This window comes from Phaethon aethereus (genome assembly GCF_964289735.1).
Source record: "Phaethon aethereus genome assembly, chromosome: 13".
NCBI lineage: Eukaryota > Metazoa > Chordata > Aves > Phaethontiformes > Phaethontidae > Phaethon > Phaethon aethereus.
In genome coordinates this window covers 3,631,466-3,653,170 of record NC_138589.1, presented here as the reverse complement: position 1 = coordinate 3,653,170, position 21,705 = coordinate 3,631,466, and the positions used below count along the sequence as shown (strand labels likewise).

At 40.8% G+C, this 21,705-nt stretch overlaps 1 protein-coding gene across 2 annotated transcripts in view; it reads left to right on the top strand.

Moving 5' to 3' along the window:
* Positions 1-3,144: 3,144 nt before the first annotated feature.
* Positions 3,145-21,705, top strand: part of NFATC3 (nuclear factor of activated T cells 3) — a gene marked incomplete at its 5' end in the record, with an annotated part of 73,733 nt that continues 55,172 nt past the window's right edge. For both annotated transcript variants that reach the window (XM_082005780.1, XM_082005779.1), the window contains 2 exons: positions 3,145-3,244; positions 20,366-21,497. In XM_082005780.1, the coding sequence (XP_081861906.1) occupies positions 3,145-3,244; positions 20,366-21,497 (1,232 nt within the window). The remainder of the gene's footprint in view (positions 3,245-20,365; positions 21,498-21,705) is intronic.

The window sequence follows — 21,705 nt, the reverse complement described above, 5'->3', positions numbered from 1 at the left end:
GCTGTACAGAAAGGGTTGGAAGGTGTTTCTCTTTTTACAAATTCAAGCGCAGAAAGGATGCATGTTTTGGTGCAGTAGAACAGAGACGGTAAACTGAAAAATACCTGAAGTGAAAACACGACCAAAGGAAAGGGTATTGCTGGCAAGAAATGGAAGTTCTGAACTCAAAGACAGATTTATCTGATTTTGATGTAAAAAGCTTTATAAAGATTACTGTAAATAACTATTAATTGCTTACAATGCCACCTTACCTTCTACATATTCTGTAAATTCTTATCTTGTTAGTTAGATGGTCATGACATAACCAATTATTTCATTTTAGGGTATATAGTCCTTTTTAACTGACGGCTGTAGGTAGGACTAAAAGCACTGCCTAATGACCTGCATGTATCATAGTTTTCTGAATGAATACTGTCTCAAACAGGGGAGAAGATGATTTGGTGTACAGTTAAGGGACAGGAACAAGACAATAATATATGTATTTTTAATTTAGCATACTCATTAGAAATAGACTCTAAGCATCTTATCAAAGAACATGGATCAAACCGTTGTTTGTGTTCAAATTCCCCCTTATGCAGAGAACATATTTGCTTGTATTTTTCTCCAGGGACATGCATAATGGATAATCTGCTAGTATAGCAGCACAGGAAACTGCTATGGTTAGTCCACGTGCTGTAATCTGATACAGCAATTATTTAACGATAAGACAAATTCTAATCTATCTGCTTCAAAACTGTGAAAGATTACCCAAAAGGGTTTTTTTAGACAAAAATTAGCTGCTAAGAGCCATTTTGTATATAGTATGTTTTACTGAAGAGTTCACTGTAGACCTGTTTTCATTCAAGAATGCACAAGGGTTTTTCTTAACCACGATTAATCCAATTACACATTCTTTTCCAGCTTGTCTTGCTACGTGACCTTGGATTTGGAGGTAAAAAGAGGCTACAGGCTAACTGGGTGTGAGCTTCTTATAAAGGTGTAGGCTTCCTTCAAGAGGAGGAGTTGGCTACCCTAACAAGAGCATCAACCTTTGGCTTAAGTATTGCAGGAACAGTAGCTGTAGTTGCTCATTTATTTTAGGTAAAGAAATGGCTAGTGGCGTGTGGGAAGTGGCAATAGAAGGGACGGTGCATTAGAAGATTAAGTCAATTTAAGAAGATTAAGATAAACATATGGCTGTATTCTGGGCAGTAGAAGCAGCTTCCCATTTTCACTTGAGCAAACTCCTCCTGTCCCAAGTCCTACGTAGCGTTTTTTAACATGATGCTTTCCGTTTCCACTAGAATTGCAAGGTCACAAAGTAGCTTTTCATTTTGGATTGCTGTCTTCAGCATAAATTACTGATCTTCCTTGTGAGTGCATACATAGATGGAATTAACTGAACTCTTAAAAGCCTGCTATACTGAGAATTTTGCACCGTAGCCAATTTCTCTTCACGTTAGCCTTCTTTTCTCTGAAAGCATCATAGTCCATACAGAGAACATCTAGATACAAATGCATGCATGGGATTATGATATGTTTGTTTCAATCTGTCTAAACAGCAACAAACACAGAAAGATCCTGTGCATAGAAACAATTTGGATTAGTTGTTTATGAATAAAACAATATTATTAGTAAGGTATTAACAGATAAATGTATAATTTCCATATGGCTGTAGAGCCGTGACACACTAACTCTAGTTCAGTTAATTTTTCAACCAAGTAAATGAAACCTGGTCCTTTAACATTTAAAAGATATAGCAAAGGTTTTTCTATGAGTTTCACAGCCCATAATGTCAGTAAAACTGTAAATACCATGTAACTATCTACAAGCAAATGTGACTGGCTGTGCGTTGGCATTTAATTCCCATCAATGCCCAGGTTGCAGCACAAACCTAAAGTCTTCCTAGATCACATATATCGAGGATTAATCTTGTACTAATTCCGCAGCACCCAGTGGCAGTTCCATTAAGTTGCTCTAGGATTTCTTAGACTGCAAATTCCAAATGCATCAGGCTAATTACAGTGGCTGAGAACAGACGCTCCTGCTGTAAGAACACTTTAAAATTCCAGGTCGTCTTTTGCCCTTTTTATTTATCTTTCAACCTTGAAGCAAAGCAAAACAGTGGGTGACGGTACGCTACTGTGCAGGCAGAGCATTCTGAAATTTCTGGGCTCTTCCTAGTGACTGCTGGGCTCCCCTACTGACGGCACGCATTGCTAAAAAGTATTTTAATTAGTTCCATTACTAATTGCAATTACAGTTGCTTCATCGCCACTGTTTCCAAGGAGCCGGGAAGGTAAGCGGCTAACAGCTTAGGGCCCTTCAGCCAGCATTTGCTACCCAAGCTACATTCCTCTGCTTACGCCAACCTACCTCATTACCCGAGGCGTTAATTGGTGCCAAGAACACCACCTACTGACACGCGACTTTGCGGCAGACTCTAACACGAAACCCGCGCCCCCCAAAAGGCTTTTTGCTCTCTCTTACGCGGACATCCGCGCCCTGCAGGAGGGCGCGCGCACCGGCTTCTACCACAGCGGGCGGGCGGGAACGAGCCCCGCGCAGCCCGGAGCTCGGCAGCGACACGTGGCACCCGCAGCCCGTGGGGCCGCCCCGCCCCTTTGTGCGCAGCTGGCTCCGTCGGATTGGTCGCCGACTTCAGGCCGACGAACCAACTACAACCCCCGGCAGCCCTCGCGGCACGGGGGCGGTGGTGCGATGCGGGCCCTCCGCGGCACCGGAGCGGGTCACGAGGCGCCGTCGGTGTCGCCGACGTCACCGCGTGAGAGAGCCCAACTGTGGGAAACGCCGGCGAGGGGCGGGGCGGCCCAGCGGGGCGGGGGGGCTGCCCGGGGGCTCGGCGCGGGGGCGGGGCGGGGCGGCGCGGGGGCGGGGCTAGCCGCGGCCCGTAGCGGGCGCCCTACCCCCCTGAGTGACAGAAGGCGCCCGGGCACGGGAGCTCGCGCTGGGGCTGGAGTCGCTGCTCGCGCCGCCGCCTCCCCGCGCGCTCCCCTCTCCCGCCCGCCCCCTCCCCTGTGGCTGCGGCGCCATCCGGTGTTATGAGGCGGCCCTGAGGGGCGGCGGCGGGGAGCGCAGCCCGGCAGGAGCCCGGCGCGGCCCGGCAGGGCGACGGGGTCTCGCTTCGCCTCGCCGGCCAAACCCATGACTACGGCAAACTGCGGCGCCACCGACGAGTTCGACTTCAGGCTGATCTTCGGGGAGGACGGGCAGCCCGGCCCCGGGCCGCCGCTGGGGCCTGCAGGTGCGCTTCTCCGCAGCCGGGCCGAGGCCGGGGCCGAGGGGGGTCGGCTTCCTGTTTTGCGGCGGGGGCGGGGGGGGGCTGCCGCCTGCCCCGCTGCCGCGGGAGGCAGGAGACCGGGGCGGGGGGAGCGGCGCCGTCCCTCCTCCGTCGGGCTGCGGCCGCTTCACGCGGCCGCTCCGCTCCCCTCGCGCGCGGGACCTGGGGGCTGCGGGGAGCGATGCCGCCGGCGGGGCCGGGTCGGCCCGTGGCTCTCCGGGCCTCTCGCCGCCGTTACAACTTTGTTTGGGGGAAATGAAACGCAAGAACTCGCCGTCGTGCGGGAGGGGCCTCCCCCGGGGCGCGGTGGTTTTGGCGGGGGGAGGCCCGGCCCTGGCGGAGGCGGGAGGCCGTTTGGGATGCGGTGGGCCTGCCCGTCCCCGGAGCGGGGGCGGCCCCCCGTCCCGCCGCCTCTGGCGCAGGTAGCGGCGGGGGCACCCGCCTGCGATCGCCTCAGCTGCCGGCGCCGAGCTCGGGGCGCCTCGCAGGGCTTGGGGGAGGGCGAGCAGCGGGATCCCGGTGAGAGATCGCCCGTCGTGAAACTTGGCGGTGGGCAGCACAGTGTTAATGGAGCTGGGCCAGGGGCTTGTCGGGGGCTCTTGGGATGAAAAGTTTCAGCCTAAGCGTTCCCCCTCTATAGAACGAGCATCATAGTTACTGCAGTGTTCTTACGAGCTCTGTGTACGTGCGTGTATATACGTGTGGATGGACAAAACGCTGCGTGCCGAGATGTGATGGCTGTTTGGGGCCGTGCGTACAGACACACGTACAGATGTGTACACGCTTCGGAGTGCTTCCGTTTTATTCTGTTTTGTAGTATTGGAGCCTGAAAGTCCTGTTTAAAAACCCTCGTATTTCTTTAAACCGCAGAAAATGAAGTATTCCCTGTAAATTGTGGAATAAATAAGAGCCAGCTGTGCAGCGTGTAGCTGTACCAGAGTTCTATGGCAGCATGCTTTTTTTTCCCTGACCTACTTGAAATAAGTATTCCTTGGTAGTGCAATGTCTTAAGTCTTAACTGGTTAGGTGATAAGGTAGCTCTGAAACGTGACTGTATCCAGGCTAAATGATGCAGCCATGTTGTTTTGTTCTCTGACTCGGTTGTCTGCATAAGTTGATTAGGAAAAAAAAAATAGATGCAGTCTGTATATAATCCAGTGTGAACAGTTGGGATTAATTTCTCACAAAATCGCTAACTTTCTTGATGCTAAGATTTAATTTGCAGATTCCTTCAGATAAGGGGAGATTTTCTTTGCTTATTTTCCAATTTAGTGGAGTGGATGGTGCTTTTGGGAAGGGGGCCTGAGTTCTGCTAGCCAAATAATGCATTACAGCACCATATGAAAACAAAGGGGAATGTTAACAAATTACAACAAAAATAATTATGACACCGCTATTTCTATTCTTTTCACGTAAACATAGGAGTCTAAACTATGCTCCTATGTCAATGCTGGATGAGAATGAGAAAACAAGTTGCTCAGAAAACTGAAAATACTAGTTCATTTTTATAATATTTGTATTTTGGTAGCATGCCTTAACAAGCAGTTCAGCTATTACTCTGAATACAGAGGGTTTTCCATGCTTGATAAGTTAAACCTATTTTTAAGGCAAATTTGAAAAATGTGATATTAAGACCATGAACTGAGTGGTTTGCTGTAGCTTTCAGTGAGAAATCCTGCATCTGCTCCCGTAACTCAGTAATTTCACTGTTTTGTGGAATATTGGAGATGATCTCGCCTGCTGTGCACAGATGTGGCCTTCAGGGCAAAGGGTAGGAATAGGTCTCTGCCTTCAAGAATTTTTATTAATGGGACTGCCAGAGTTTAGCTGTTAATTCTGCTCATGTGTTTTATATATTAAGAACTGAGTTTTGTATAAGAGAGGACCCATATTGGAAATCTCGTATTTTTCCCTTGCCCCTCTTCCACGTATATTAGTTAGATGAACAAAAGTTCTTGGATCTCCCCAAATCCTATATTTCATAATCCCGTATCGCTTGCTGCAGTGATGTTGTGCAGCAAAGTAAACATAAGGGTATTTTTTTTCTAATTTATGCTAATAATAAAACACATAGATCACAGAGAAAGTAGCTTATTTTGAAATAAATAATATTAAAATTACTAAGTCTTCTATGATCATGGGGAACACTTGGAAACACGTTCCCATGCTTCATGCTGTATCTCTCTAGGAGTTTGGGATTGTCATACTTGTGAAAGAAGGGTCTAGTACTAAGTTCTTGTGTAAATAACACAGAAATCTATGTTAATGCTCACTTTCCTGCTCAGACTACTGTGGTGTTGTGAGAATTTTATTATTTTATATATGTACATATATAATTTAACTGTATCTTTAATCAAAAGCAGGAAAATGTGAGCTGTTCTTTAATTTCATTTAATATACTTTTGATTTCTGAACTACTACGAAAATCCTAGTCCCAGGCAGTACATTATGACATTAAAAGGACAGTAAGAGAAATTAAACCACCCGGGATCCTGCGTTATTATACAGAACAATTTCACTGATTTGCAGAATTGTGGAACTAGCATACTTAGTTTTGTGCTAAGTGGCAGGAATTGGGACTAATGTTCTGCAGTAGTGCTTGTGTGCTTGATTGTAGTTCCTGCTGCAGAGGAGAATGCTTGAAAGGTGGTTTGAAGATGCTTGAAAGTCTGTATCTTTGCAACATACTTCACTTGAAATCAAAAGGCTAGCCCATTTCATATAGCTTGTGAACTGAAGTAAAAATTTGCTCAGGTGGTTGCTAAATAAGAGCTTGTCAGAAGCTCTTTGGGTATCTTTATCCTTTTAAGTGGAAGTTAGGTACTAAGCAGCTTCTGAAAAATCTTGCTCTCTTTCTCTGATGGTTTAGTGTCCTTGTCCCAAAGGAGAAAGAAATTGTCACTTTGATTTTGTAGTGTTCAGCATTCAAGACAGGTACTGATGTTCTAGGCAGTAATGAGCTTCATCTTTTTCTGACGAAATAATTCAGGCCTCCAGTGCCTGAAGGTAATGCTATAGAGTATGCTGAAGTGAACCAAATCTCTCTGCTGTGCTCTTTCTTGCGGAACTGTTTGGTTACTTGCAGTAGCATCTGATTGCATCTCGCCACCGTATACCAGTTGCATTTGAAATGCCTAAGCATTTGAATTACAGTATCGTTCAGCTCCTGTACAGTCTACTAAAATAGCTTGTCATGTAACTAACTTTGTCAACTAATGTATTTGAAGTGCCACCATTCCTGATCTTTTTAATAAAGAGATATTTGAGATGTAATATGTGACACTTGAAAATTTGAATTTAACTTGAATACTTTTCTAATGATGCCACCATCCCTTTCACACACATGGAGTTTTGTAATACTATTCAGTATAGTTTCGGGAAGTTTGCCTAGAATTTATTAAGCATTAAGCAAATAAACTGAATTAAGGTCTTTACACTACTGTTTAAAACTCTGCTGAAGATGCAATATACTGTTTAAATGCCAGACTGTGCAGAAGTGGAGCAAATACAGGTTGCTATGATTATTTCTTTGGCTGAATTTTTATTTTAAGGGTTCATCTTCTGTTTTAAAGCATGAGTTTTTACAAGGTAAGAGCCGTTAAAGAACTTGGGGTATGTAGTACTAAGCTGGGAATTCAGGATCTTGTAAGGTTCTGTAACATTCAGAATTACTTCTTGTTGGTATGTGAAATAGGGACTGACTTAAAATTAGAGGCTGCAAACTGTTCAATATCCAGAAAATGAATTATTTAATTGTTTAGCAAATTCTGACAGCTGAGTTACAGATACTACTGTTTAGAATCTTGTCTAAAATGATCCTGTTATTTCTGATTGTCTTCTAAGAGCAAAAGACAGGGTCGAGTTTTGTTACCCAGTAAAACCGAGCAATATGCAGAATTTCAGAACCCTAAGACCCACCTTTTGTTTTTGGGTTATGAAGTAGAGGAGGATAAATTTATGTTGTCTTTCAATGTAAGTAATCATCCTTGGTTGATTTTTGTTTATTTGTTTTTCCAAAATATGAGTGCTTTAAAAGTACTGATAAAAATACCTTCCTTGGACTTTTGGTTCATAATATCTGTTTTATTTTCTTGGAAAATAAAAATGAAACAGGCTGAAAAGAGGTTCTCCATATTTCCTGTGGCTTAGTATTTGCTTAAGTAATACTATTTAGTAATCTTGTTACAGATGAATCTCACAATCTCCCTTATTTTTCTCCAGAAAAGTATGGTATGAAAAGTATGAAAAATATCCCAGTTCTGTGATGAATTTAGTGACAATTCAAAATGTCTTTGCAAGCTGGAGTCTTGCTCCAGATAAGGACAGTATATCTGGATTTGGATCTTTAGTTTATTCGAAAACTTCTGTACTCTTGTTCTCCTTTGAGGTTTTTTCCTCTACCTTAGAGCTATTAGCTTATTGGTTTGAGGCTGTAACTGAATACAAGATTGAAATACACATTTTGCAATTATGACTGTCAAAGTAATACCTGATCTTTTCTTCTTGAAGGTTGCCATGTCTGAAAGCCTTTCTCTGTGAGCATCTGCAAGCTGCTTGGGCTGCTCAGCAGTTACCTCCTGCCCATGTGTTAAGTGCTCTGAAGCGATGACAGGCACTGAATTTTGCCTCAGTAGCTAGGCAGAGTTCTCTGAGGCAAAAACTGGCATTATATATGTGTCATTTAATTTAGGTATGTAGTAATACTAGAGTCTTAAAACCAATGATTTGTACTGAAACACCAGCACAATACTAGACTTCATAGCTTTGCCTTGATCATTAATATGTAGGGTATACTTCTTCACTTCTTGCATGTGTTTTCATGACAGATATTGCTGTCAGGGATTGTTGGTAGAGAGTAGAAAACAGTCTCAGCTGTTTAGAGGTTTGCAGTGTGCTTGAACTTCTTGTTCTTTTCCCTAAAATGGTGATTGAGGTAAGCAATACTGAGAAACTCAAGTTGTGGTAGGAAAGAGAATATTCTCATAGAATCATAGAATCTTTGAGTTGGAAGGTACCTTTAAAGGCCATCTAGTCCAACCCCCCTGCAATGAGCAGGGACATCTTCAACTAGACTAGGTAGCTCAGAGCCCCATCCAGCCTGACCCGGAATGTTTCCAGGGATGGGGCATCTACCACCTCTCTGGGCAGCCAGGGGTTCACCACTCTCACTGTGAAAAACTTCTGCCTTACCTAGTAGAGATCTGCCCTCTAGTTTAAAACCATTACCCCTTGTCCTGTCAGTACAGGCCCTGCTAAAAAGTCTGTCCCTGTCTTTCTTATAGGCCCCCTTTAAGTACGGAAAGGCTGCAATAAGGTTGCCCCGGAGCCTTCTCTTCTCCAGGCTGAACAACCCCAACTCTCTCATAATTAGACTGAGTGGAAAATTAAGGGCTGGATGCTGGCGATAATTGTGAACTCGAGGTGTGAGCTGACTGAGGGTTGCTCTTGGTGAAATTAATTTTTGTGATCACGTACTTCTGATCCAGAACTGCTACAAAGTTTGCTTTCCTGAGCTGAGCAAGAGAATCTTGCAAGGCATGATCTTCTGAAGTAAGTCTTTTCAAGAGATCCATCTTGCACACCTGTATGGTTCATCTGAAGTTTTATTCCTTTTTAAAGTCTTTTTATTCTGTTTAGATTTGGTTGCCTATGTAAATGGGTAGGAGAGAAAGTCTTTGCACAAGATAGTAACTCTGTGGTTAATATGTATAATTTGAGCCATCCATATAAATACAGCTGTCTGTGCTGGTCTGTAAACATTTGCTATACAAAAGAGCGTTCATGTGGATTAAGATTAGGATCAACTGGTGCAGCTTCAAGAAAGGAGTGAGTGGGCAAGTTGCTTGAGTTGGTTTCTTTTTTCCTCCGCTAGACAGAAATGATACTTTTGAAGCCAACTGTTTGTTTATTTATTAGATATGGAGCATTAAAAGTATTGTGATAGGAACCACCACTTGATGGAAATTTGGTCACTATCATTTTATTTTACAAGCTAGTGATCTGTGCGCATAGAAGATTGACACGCAAGGACACAATGCAAATCAGTGATAGACTGTGGTTATATAATCTGCTGATGGAGAGGAGGAGGGAAGACCAAACAGCTGCATCTGACCAAAAATAGAGGGTCTGTGAGAAGAACCATGTGGCTTCAAGATAACTTAACTGAGGAAGAACCAAAGGAAAATGGCTATTAAAGTCAAATGTGGTATCAATGCAGTCAGAGTTGCCTGGCCATTAAAAGTAACACATTAAGGCAGTAATCCTGGGAAGCTGATATATTTGAATATATTGTGTTTTTTCACAGTATGCTGGCTAAATGAAGCCTTGCCTATTTGCATAAAGCTTGACCAGGACGAGACTATTTGGAAAAATACCCAACTCTCTCATGTGCTGTTGTGAGGCAGTTGTAGTTGCACCTGATCGAATTCCATAACTTTTATGGTTTGGCGTATGATTCTTGGATCACTACATAGTGGAATGAGAATCACTATGTAGTGAGTCACTATATAGTGCAAGGATTTGCACTACTTGACAAAATGTTACTTATTTTGTGTGTGAATTTATAGCCACACCTCACCCTCTGTCCCCTTCCCTTCCATCTGAACTATGGCCACAGTGCAAATGAAAACAAAGCCTGCGAGTTGGGATGTGGGAGATGGGCAGGATACACCAGCATTTGTGCTAATGCTTTTATCTTATGTATTTCTGAAAATTAGAAATAAACTCTTTCATTCTACTTTTTAGTAGCCCTCTCCTTAAAATGTGACCGTCTTTTTTTCTTTTGTTTCTGTTATACAACTGCAAGCAGTTGATCATATCCCACTCAAAGAGCAGCCAGATAGGTAACGTTGCTGTGAATGGGTGAGAAATTAGAGTAAATTGGGCCCGGGTCAATAGTAAGCAGCAGTTTGGCTGTTCACAGCAAAAACGTAAATACAGGAGTTGTTGCCTAAAGCTGCCCTAGTGGGCTGGGGAAGTACGTGGAGCAGACTTGGCAGTAAGCCCAGCCTGTAGAACAACATCCAAGTCCTTGCATTTGTCCAGGCATGCCATGTGGGGTTCGAATGACAGTGGAATTTAAGATGAGTGAAATGATCGGTAAGGCTAAGTAAAATTGCAAGGCAGGAGCAAGCTTATTAACAAGCCAACATTCTCTTCTAGCTTTAGTACCCATCTGTGAGTATTCTTGTGAAATAGAACGTTTAAAAAAAAAAAAAAGAAAGTGGAACTGTTCAAAGTCATTCAGGGAATATCAGTTGAAATCTGCAGAACTGGTTGATAAGCAGGCTTTTGGGCTGTGTTGTGGCCGGCACATCTCATGAGTTAACTGAACAGCTGAACTTAATCATTTACGTGGCTATTCTGATTAAATGTCTCAGCTGCATTGAATGCTTATGGTTGCTTTTCAGACAAAGGATGATGGGTGTGATAGAAAACACTTTTGTCAGTTTTCTTTGGGAGGCCCAGTCCTCGTTTTTAGGTACCTGGGGGAAGGAGAGAAAAGTCAGCTTTCTGGGGATCTGACTACAAACCCATGATCTTTGAGCAATAAATTCATGAAAATAGAAGTCTCGGTTTGTGTTGTGTTATGGTTTTGGTGGGGTTTTTTGTTATTTTTGTGTGTTTTTTTTAAGCAGAAACAAAAACTTAATTTGAGGCTGCATAAAAGACATTTGCAGGTAGAAACTTGAGCACATACTTACAGGTAACTTCTTAATCCCAGAAATGTAGAATCATATTATTCACATTAATATTTAGAGTAGTAGCAATTGCTTGTTTAAAAAATGGCTTCTCAGCCTGCATTTTGAAGATTAGTCATCACTTTCAAAAATTAGGGATATTTTTCATATAGCAAAATATTGCTGGACAGAGTTGGATTTTTCTGTTTGCTTTTCAACAGGTCGGTGGAGAGGGTTATTTTCAAAATCTTGTACGTATTCCTCGTTGGATGTGAGTGACCTTGGATCCTTTCAAACCAAGATATTTCAATTTTTTTTTATATGTGAGGTTGTTCAAGATTGCAGGAGGCAAATACCTTTGAATTCACTGTTTAATGAGAGTCTTCATGTTTTAGTGGCTGCTAACTTTGCTTTTTAGGAACACGTGCTGTGAGAGATGCTTTTTTTAATTCCAGATTTTATTTTTTCTAAATGGTTTTGGTAAATAGAAAAAAAGGGAAGACCACTTAAACATAAATTCAGTGATAAGCAGCATTTTTACTGCACTGGAGAGGGAGTGGGATTATGACTGATCGTAGCTGGAACAGGGCACAAACTGTTACCTTCTAAGTAAACTTGTTTCACAGAGTAACCCTTTTTATTTTCATGTCCAAAATGAAAACATACTCTAAAAACAGAATGAGGAGCTGATAACACTTTCAAGGTGCACTCATTAACAGTCAGTGCCAATGATTCACTGCTTTTGATGGCTGTATAATGGGCTGTAATAATGTCTACAATGATTTATAGCTACTCATGTGTATCTTTGATGCTTTCTAGTTCCCTAAATCAAGAACACAAAGGACATGAGGAGATGGGGTAACGGTATGATTACAAAAGGCTTTAACGGTATCATTTGGGATGACTATACTCAAGTGACAATGCCACAAGAGAATGTGTGGTTTAATCCAAAGAACCACTAAGAAAATCTATCAACATTTTGTATTTTGCGTAGCTTTTTACAATTATGTCGGAGTCTCTGTATTTCGTTGGCGTAATTTGTCAAATTTAGGCTTTTGAGAGCAAATGCTACTGTCTTCCAAATTGCATAGCTTTTTTGGTTGAAGGTGGGAGGTTAGGCTGTTGAGGTACAGTATGTGGTGAAACCTCCACTCTTGCTGGAATAAGTGCAAGCTATTTAGGACTCTACAAAGAGATGCAAAGTTTCAGGGCTTGCATGTGGCACGGCTGTGAGGTATGCTAACATTTCCCTTGTGTTTTGAGGGTCATTCTGAAAGTTGCTGAAAAAATCGCGTTTGTGCCCTGCTTCAGCCTCTCTCATTTGGCTGTTTGATTCTTATTTCTGCCTGTTATGCTTATTGTATCAATCTTAGCAAAGTGAATTCAAGGTGTTTCTGATTCTACATTCATGTGAGCAGCTGGGAAAACAGGGAAGTTTCAGATTATCATTCTGGCTCATGTCAGTCCTTTGATGTACAGAGCCTTTGAGTTTCGTGCACCTGAAGTCTACATCAAAGCTGTATTGTAAAACATATTGTTGAGAAGCTGTAAGAATAATGATTTGAAATACTGAGTTAGCTATATGGTAGGATTGCCTGCTGTACAATGGTTTGCCTTCTGTCATGTTGTAGGACAGCTGCAGAAGTCCACTGTAACTTTGCTGAGGTGTGAAGAGTTCCCAAACTAGTTTGTTCAGATACTATCAATACCAGTTCTCATGCTCTGTTTGATAAACAGAAAGAGACATGCCCCCATTTCGGTCTCCCCTCCTCTTACTGTGTAGCTTCCGCCCGCTCAAACTTGCCTTGACTTACTGCATTCCTTTTCTACCAATTTTCACAAAAAAACCCAGCCTATGTCACCATACTCTCCTATAAACTAAAATACCCATTTTTCTTGCACACTCCAGTCTTACTTTGTTTGCTATGTCCCTACTTATGCATTCTGATCTTGGAAACTTGGGTTCTGCTCAGGACTGGAGCGTACTGTAAAGCTGGAGGTGTCTCTGTATAGAGCAGCAGGCTGCTATCAGCCAGCTCATTGGTCTTTAGAAGTTGATCATTGGTAAAGGTAGGTAGTTAGGTGAGGATTTCAGTTTACAGGTGCAGCATAAACCAGAACTTTGAATAACTAGAGAGCCTTTTATGGAGTCCATTAGTTTTGTCTCCACAAAGGAAGAGTTAGGTTGTGGTTGATAAATTGGCCTGTGATACCAAGAATCTAGACAAACCTTCAGCTGGCAACTATAGCACGTAATTCCCTTACTCTCTTCTATCAGTATTTGCCTAATATCCTCACTTACTTTACGATCAGTTGTCTTCTTGTAGGTCAGGCACAACACAACAGTTTTGGAGTGCTCAGTCTTCTCTCGGATCCCATGTCTGCACGTACCAGATGCTCTGGAACTGCAGGGCTGCAGTCCTTTCACGGGTTTTAACAACTGATCACATAGGATAATGTACTTCATCTTCAGAATGGTGGTGACAGATAGGCCGTTACTACTATGTGTTAGTAGCTGCTGCATGGGTGTATTGTGTCATTTTAAGAATCTCCCCAAAAGCCATAGTGTATTTCTTAATATCTCTGAACTACTGAGTCGTGTTAAGCTGACTTTCTATCTAACACTGGATGACAAATGAGGCTTCATCAAACTGGAGGGCAACAGCTTCCATTTTGTCTACAAGGGTATTATGCAGTAAAACACTGTGCCCTCTTGAATGACGTACCCACAGAGAAAAAAAGGAAGCAAAGAGGAACCCCGTAGAACTTGCAGATTTTTAAAGCAAAAAGTGAATATTTTTATTTTTTTAACCTGTTATGAGTATTAATGAATAATCCTAAATACTGAACCACAAGATCTATAGTTTTCATTTAAGGCCATGCTTCATAATCAACCAGAAATACCAGGAGAGCTGGAGAAGGCACAGGTATAAACAGTGCCTAGCACTTCCGGTTGCTATTTTCTGTTCTTGTAACTGAACTTAGAATGACTAATCCTTGTTGAACCTTATAGTTGCAAGCTGGATTCTTTACCTACTTTGTACATCACTTTTTATCAACGAATCTCGAAGCACTCTGCTATGAAAGACTGTGAGAACTTAGGGTTTTTTTAAAAAAAGGAAAAAAAAGGTCAACTGAAATTAACTCCTGCAACAGAAGTACGTAATTTTCTGAAACATGCTTATGGCTTACGCAGCTGCATTTGATTTTGATGTTTATTTAACGTGTTTTTCTTACATGCCAAATAACATTTCATACTGTTATTGGAACTTAATTCCGGTATTTCAGGGTAAAGCTCGATGTACATGAAGACAGACATTTTAAATTAAATGCATAGCAGGCTATGGCCTAAGGGTTTAGTTGTGTGTTACCTTTTGGTTTGATACTGAAAACACATGCAGTTCCTGTCCTGCTTGCCCGTTTCTCCCCATGTCCTAAAGCTTGCCATCCTGTCAGTTGTATATATACAGGTGTTTAGGTTAGTGCACTGCAAATCTGTTTACCAAAATCGTCTGGGTTAAAAATACCTCTCTTCTCATTTCCCCTCTCCCTTTGTGTGTGAGTGTGTGTGGGAGGGTAGTTGCTACTGAAAAAAAACCATAACATGTAGTTACGCCCCGAGAGCCAGTATATTCTTATTTTATTCAATGTCAGTTGTAAACATTTGATAAGCTGTATTATTTTCTTGCTTAAACTGCTTAAGCTAGTGCATCTTCATTATTTTTCTGCATTTCTACCGAGGATAATGAATTCTCATCGAGACTAGAATGTGAAAAACACTAATTGATGAGCTCCCACTGTTGAGGAGATTGTACATTTCTAGTATTCTTGTGAAATTCTGATGAGCACGATAGAGCTGCCTCTAGCGTACGTGATTGACAGAAGTAAAATTTATTTTTATCCTTTTTGAGTAATCTGATATGACCATGAAACAGAGCACAAAATCATTGAAGAGGGAGAACTGCTTCCTAAAATGACAGTTGCAAATCACGCTTTTCTGAAAGCTTAAATTTGCACTACTGTTTTGTGTGTTGCTAAACTTGGTCTATAAAGATGTGTCTGCATCCTGCTCCACCTTGATACCTTAATTGTTTTCACAATTTATACTTTTTTAGTACCGTATTTGGTGGCTTACTAGTCAGTTATACTCGTTATAAACTAATGTATTGCTGTGCTTTTTTAGGGTTTTTTTGGTTGTTTTTTTTTTAAGTTGATGTTTAAGCTTGTAGGAAGTGTCTCTGGAGAACTCATAGGTTGCAACGGAAAACTGGCGTTAAATATCCAATTATAGAGCTTTAGTGTGGTAGTGTACCAAGAAGAACTCTGATCGATTTGTCTTTTTAAGTGCACAAAAGGAAAACTATGACTATTGGGTATTTTCGGTTCTTTGTGAAGATTAAGACTCCTCTTTCATCCCAAGAAATATATGAACTGCCGCAAATCAGTAGGATAAGGAAATTAAAAAAACGGAGCTGTATATGCCTTTTGTTCTTATTTACAGATATTTCTGTGGCATTCTTTATAATACCATCATGTTCAGAAACTTTCAGGGATAATAGTAACTGTCATGACAGAACTGAAAAACAGAGGAGGTGGTTGTTCTTTTTAAAATTTGGGAGTGGAGACGGATTGACTTGCCTGAGAACACACATGATGTCTGTGGCAACGCTCAAGTCTTTCCTCATGCTATTTAAAGGACTTGATTACTGATCCTGTTTTTGCAGTAGTATTTTTGTAAGACCTAGGTCGTGTTGCACTTTCTTAGTACCTTATAACAACTCCTATTGTCTGAACCTGTTTATGGGCTTACAAACCTAGAATAACAAAGTGGTATGGATAATTTTGGCACAGGGCTTATGTTCAGACATTTGATAGTAATTGACCTTCCTTCTGTGGAGAAATCTGGCTCGCTGCACAGCTGCGCATATGCATGTGCCAGTACATCGCTGGGCAGTGAACAACTGGTGGGCAAGCATTACTAGTCCTGAATGTGCAGTCTGATACGGCAAATAGCAAGCAAAATGTACTTTAGGAGCAGTTGTTCTGGATATTATTTAATTATATTCTCCAGTTAGACAGCTTATGTTGAAGTGTAGTTAGCAGCTTAGTAAGTGATGAGCCAGCGTTGTTTTAATACTGAACAGGAGCTTCTGTAAACTAGTCTTGTTTCCAGACAGTAGCAAATGTACATTCAAAACCACAGACTTTCTGGTGCTCATTGATAAAGGATGACACAGATGCCTGATGTGAGATGGCAATGGAGGTCTGCAGCTTTATATAGCTTATATGCCCTATGTGAATATAGAGCATCTGCTAACTTTTGTGATCCCTCAGTAGTAAACCTGATCTTAGCAGGGTGGGGAGGAAGGCTTCACTAAATTTCTAAAGACTCAGTGGCTTCTCCATGCATGGTAGTGTTAAAAGTCTTAGTAAGTTTAAACAAAGCTGAGGTTCTCGCTAGCTATCCAGAAGACTACCTCCTTTGATCATAAACCAAAATTTGACGTGGTTTTGTTCTTAGCAAACATTGACTTCTTGTTTTGTTTCCCTGCCTCCTTTTAAAGGCTTACTGGAACAAATAAACTATTAATACTACTTCTAAAACTGAAGTTAAACTTATTGGCCCTTAATTCTTCAGTACTTTTTAACCTTTTATTTAGTCCAGTTTACTTTGTATTGCTGTAAACTCTGTTAGCAATTTACTCAGTTGACTTTACTAAAGAAAAAGGATTTAAGACACCTGCCTTTTCAGGGTCATGACAGGCTTTTGATGTGAAAGGCACTGCTTCCCTTGGTCTCTGTATTTTGCTATATTGTGTCTACCCTATCTAGCATCTTGCCCCATGTGCTTGTGGTAGTTTTTATGCTCTACCTTAGCAATCTGACCTAGTTTCTGTTTCTTGAATGCTGCTTTCTTGTATTTTATGGTCAGTGAAGGCCTCATGACTTGGCCAACTTCACTTCTTTACTGTCTTTCCTTCCCCAATAGGATTGTGTGGATGTAATAGCTCTCTTAAGTAATCAGATTTCCATGACCCCATTTTCTGCCTTGGGCTTCTTCATAGCTCTTTTTGCCTTGCACTTGCCTGTTGTGAGACTTTCCTGAGTTTGCTCACCCACTGCTTTCTCAAAGACCTGTGTTGGATTTTTTTGAGCTATTCTCACTCCTTTCCATCTTAAGGATTGTCAGCTGTTTTGATTTATTTCTTTCTTGCTTCCTTCCCCCTTCACCCTCTCCATTTCTTTCATCCAAGTTATATTCATCTTTGTGTGTTTACTAGTTCCTTCAAATTGGTTAGTGGGCTTTTCCAGACTGGATTCTCTCTGCAGTCTTTAATAGTACAAAAATAATTATTAATTCTACTAGACTGCTTACCAGTGACAGGATTTGTAAAAGGTCTTAGTGTTGTTCTTTGTATGAGCAACTAACAGGTGATTTTTAACACCTGACTATAAGGGGAGGGTTTGTGTGTGCAAACTAAAATAAATCTACCTGTTTATTGATTGTGTCCGAAAATGCTTTTGGTGACTTAGACTTCAGAATGTATTGTTTCCAGAGTCTTAAGCATGCTTTTGGGATTTGGTGTTCATTAGGAGCCTAGAGTAAGAACTATGCATCTAGCTTCCTGTTTTTTGAGTGTGTGCGTGTATGCTGCTGGGGAGGGGTAATGGGAGAACACGGTGTCAAACTCATTAGAAGTTGTTTGTCATGGAGAGGGACCAAAGAAGCCTGAGTCAGAAGAGTGCTCTCCTGCCTTCTCCATCTCTTCCCCAGTTCTTTCTGACTGCTGTTGATAATTCTGTGCTAGTCTGATCTCTCCACCTCAGCTCCACGGAACTTAAATTTTGAATGTATATCTGCTTTTCATAAATCCCAGTGACATTGAAAGCGAACAAATGGTCTTAAATATTTTAACATTTCTTGATTATTGCTGCAAGAGAAAGAAGGCTCTTTGCAGTGGTGAGAGTTTTAGTACAAACAATGTGCTACTACTATTCCTAAAGCCATTAATGACACTAAATGGTTACACACAGGGCTTGAAGACTTCCAACTGCTGTTTTCCTATAACATGATTTTTTTTGTTATTTCAAAATTTCTGTAACTGTTTTATTTCAAAGTTTTGAGTAGCTGGATAATTGCTTTTATTAGGATTGCCTTTTTTCCTCCCTTGACCTACGCTTCTAATACTAATAAATGAGTTAGGAAACAAGGACATCTGTGATCTTGCACATGAATATACTGATAGATGTGGAAAACCTGTAACTAACTCCTATCTGCATTTCATATTTTGTGAAGGTGAAACAGCAAAAAAAGGACCCCAATTAAAGTTTTCAAAAATGTTTGTTAACCTAGTGAAAGGATAGGTAAAAGCAGTTTTGACAGTGTTTGATGTAGTGAGCTTGTGTTAATTATTTGTATGCTATACAAAATCGTCCTTCATGAGTATCCTGATCCTTCTAGTGTATGCGTATTTAGAAATTAACCTGTACCCATTTTTTTGTGTGCTCTTAACACGTATAATTAGTAGTTAATTATATAATTACATAATATGGATAATTGTTACCTATGGCTATAATATATATAAAATCACACAATGCTTATAAAACTACCTAGTACTAGCCTTAAATGCAATTTCGTGCCTCCTTTAATTGATAGATTGTTAATAGAGCTGCTCCCTGACCATGAACATAGGTCGTTCCTTGGTAACAGTATGCTTTCTCTCCATTTGAAAATGCTTCCTTGTTGTCTCTGAGGAGATGCTGTTTTCTTTTGTTTCTGTTTTTGTTAATTTTAAGCCGATTGCTAATGACTTCATTAACATACTAATGTTTTTCATCATGGAAAGGCCTAACATACATGGCTTCCTATCTGGATATTTTATCTGATGATGAGAGAGACTAGATTTATTTTAAAACATGTATTAATATTCTACTGATACTCAGGATTTAAAAAAAAAATTAAAAAAAAAAAAAAGCTAATACCCAGAGACGCAATTAATACCATCCAGTCTGGATTTCTGGAAAATAATTGTATGAACATGATGTCTTACTGTCACATTTGACACAGGAGCATTTGAGTTTGCAGAAACTTTTATGCTTCTGCATAATATTCCCCTACTACTGAAAAAAACCCAACCTTTAAAAACCCCCATACAATGCACTAGGAACTGTATAATTTCAATGGTGATGTTAAATGTTAGTGATAGGTCAAAAGCTCTCAAATTGATTCAGCATTAAAACAAATTACTTAGGTTGTAGAGATGATATTGTTAACAGATTTTGAGACTAGTTTCAGTGTCTAGTGGGAATGGTCCAAGTACATTTGATTTCATCTGCTAGGAGATGATAGACTAGTGAACTACCTGCGGTCTCTTGCATACTTACTTTCTATAATTTTAGAGGGAAGGATCGATTTTACAAGGGGAAAGAAACAAGAGTGGCAGCATAGTGGTTACAAAATAAGAAAAAAAAAAAAGCTGTGTTTTCTGCTCTTGTTTCAGACAAATGTCTCATACTGGCAGTTAATATTGACAAGGGGGGCAAGAAAATCTGCTTCATTTCTGTGAGACAAAGTTGCTGATTTTGTTAACTAGACTTGCACTCCTCAGTTGTTTGTTTTTCTTTGGAATATTTCCTGTGTTTTGGATAAGTTGGTGAGATCTGAGAATATTTTGCTTTATGGCCTTTATGCTGAACAACTTGTGCTCAAACTTAATGAGACTGCACTTGAAAAATGCTATTCTGTGAGATGGGCACTTGAGAGTTTTCTAAGCAACCAAAAAAGATCTTTGGAGTACGAGTCTTCATAATAACTTTAATACTATTCTTTGTTAGGCCTCTTTTGGTTGAATGTTTTTAGTTGTTCATAATCTTCATTGAAGTTTGAGTCACTGTAAGATGCTTTCTAGTGTTCAAGGAGATAAATATTACGTACGTGATATTCTGGTGCTTGTAAGTGTTGCCTAGTGGGCTTGCAGAAAGTGTCATAGTCCATGTCAAAAAGATTAGCTTTTAATGGATTATGAATAAAAATGCTTAATTTTGAATTTAATATAGTTAATAAAGATAGTTTGAATTGAGTATTCCAGCTTAGATCCTTTCAAGATTTTAAACCCATTTTCTGTGTGTATTTATATTTTTCAACCACTGAAGATGTGTATAAACTGTGGAATCTGTTTGAAAACAAGATTTATGACTATGCTGTAGTCATAATAAGCTGTAAATATGGCTGAGGAAAATTTAAAATTCAGAATAAGCTTTATTTTGTGTGGCTAGCGTAACGGGAAGTATCTAGGATGTTGAAAGCAGGCCATACCTGGGAGTATGTTCATGACATTTTCCAAGTATTGCATTCTGACCCTGTTCCTCTTTTTTTTTTTTTTTTTTAATTTTGTTTTGTTTTCAGATCTTGAGTCAGATGACTGTGCGTCCATATACATCTTTAATGTAGACCAACCATCGTCCTCTGTAAATCAGCCAATTTGTATTCCTCGCCATGGATTGCAGTCTCACTCCTCTCCTCTGTCACCACCTACAAGACTTCAGAGTCATAAGAACTATGAAGGCCCTTGTGAGGTACCAGAATCCAAATATAGTCCACTAGGTGGACCCAAACCCTTCGAGTGCCCTAGTATTCAGATTACATCTATTTCACCTAACTGTCACCAAGGGATTGAAGCCAATGAAGATGAATTGCACACAAATGGCACAGAAAATGAGTATATGGAAAGGCCTTCACGGGACCATCTCTATCTTCCTCTTGAGCCATCATATAGGGAATCATCCCTTAGTCCAAGCCCTGCCAGCAGCATTTCATCCAGAAGTTGGTTTTCAGATGCTTCCTCTTGTGAATCCATTTCCCATGTTTATGATGATGTAGATTCGGAGCTAAATGAAGCAGCTGCTCGATTTACCCTTGGCTCTCCTTTGGCATCTCCTGGTGGTTCTCCGAGAGGTCCTAGTGATGAATCTTGGCAGCAGCCTTATGGATTTGGGCATGCCTTGTCACCTAGACAGTCTCCCTGTCATTCTCCTAGAACTAGTATTACAGATGAAAATTGGCTAAGCCCTAGACCAACATCAAGGCCCTCATCCAGACCTACATCCCCCTGTGGGAAACGACGACACTCCAGTGCTGAGATTTGCTATGCTGGTTCTCTCTCTCCTCACCATTCTCCAACTCCATCACCTGGCCATTCTCCCAGAGGAAGCATAACAGAAGACACATGGCTAAATACTTCCATCCATAACGTACAAGGCCTTAATTCTGGCCTTTCACCATTTCAGTGTTGTACAGAAACTGATATTCCTCTAAAAACAAGAAAGACCTCAGAGGATCAGACTGCCACTTTATCTGGAAAAATAGATATCTGTCCTGAAGAACAGGGTAACCTATCGTCATCCCTTGAAACTGCAGTAGATGACTGCTCTGGATCTCAACACAACTTGAAAAAAGATTTGCCTGGAGACCAATTTCTTTCTGTTCCTTCGCACTTTACTTGGAACAAACCAAAGCCTGGTCATACTCCTATATTTCGGTAAGTGATTTGAAAGTCCTTCAGAAGGCTTTCCTCCCATTTTCCCCCTCCTATGCATCTTAAATAGACATATAAACATGCGTATACATCAGTGATGCATTAAGACTTCTTAAAGAAATCTTACTGTGGGCAGGTAGATGATAGAATTGGGGAAAAAACAAGTTGAGACACCAAATACCCATCTTTTTCTTTTTTTAAAAATACAGGA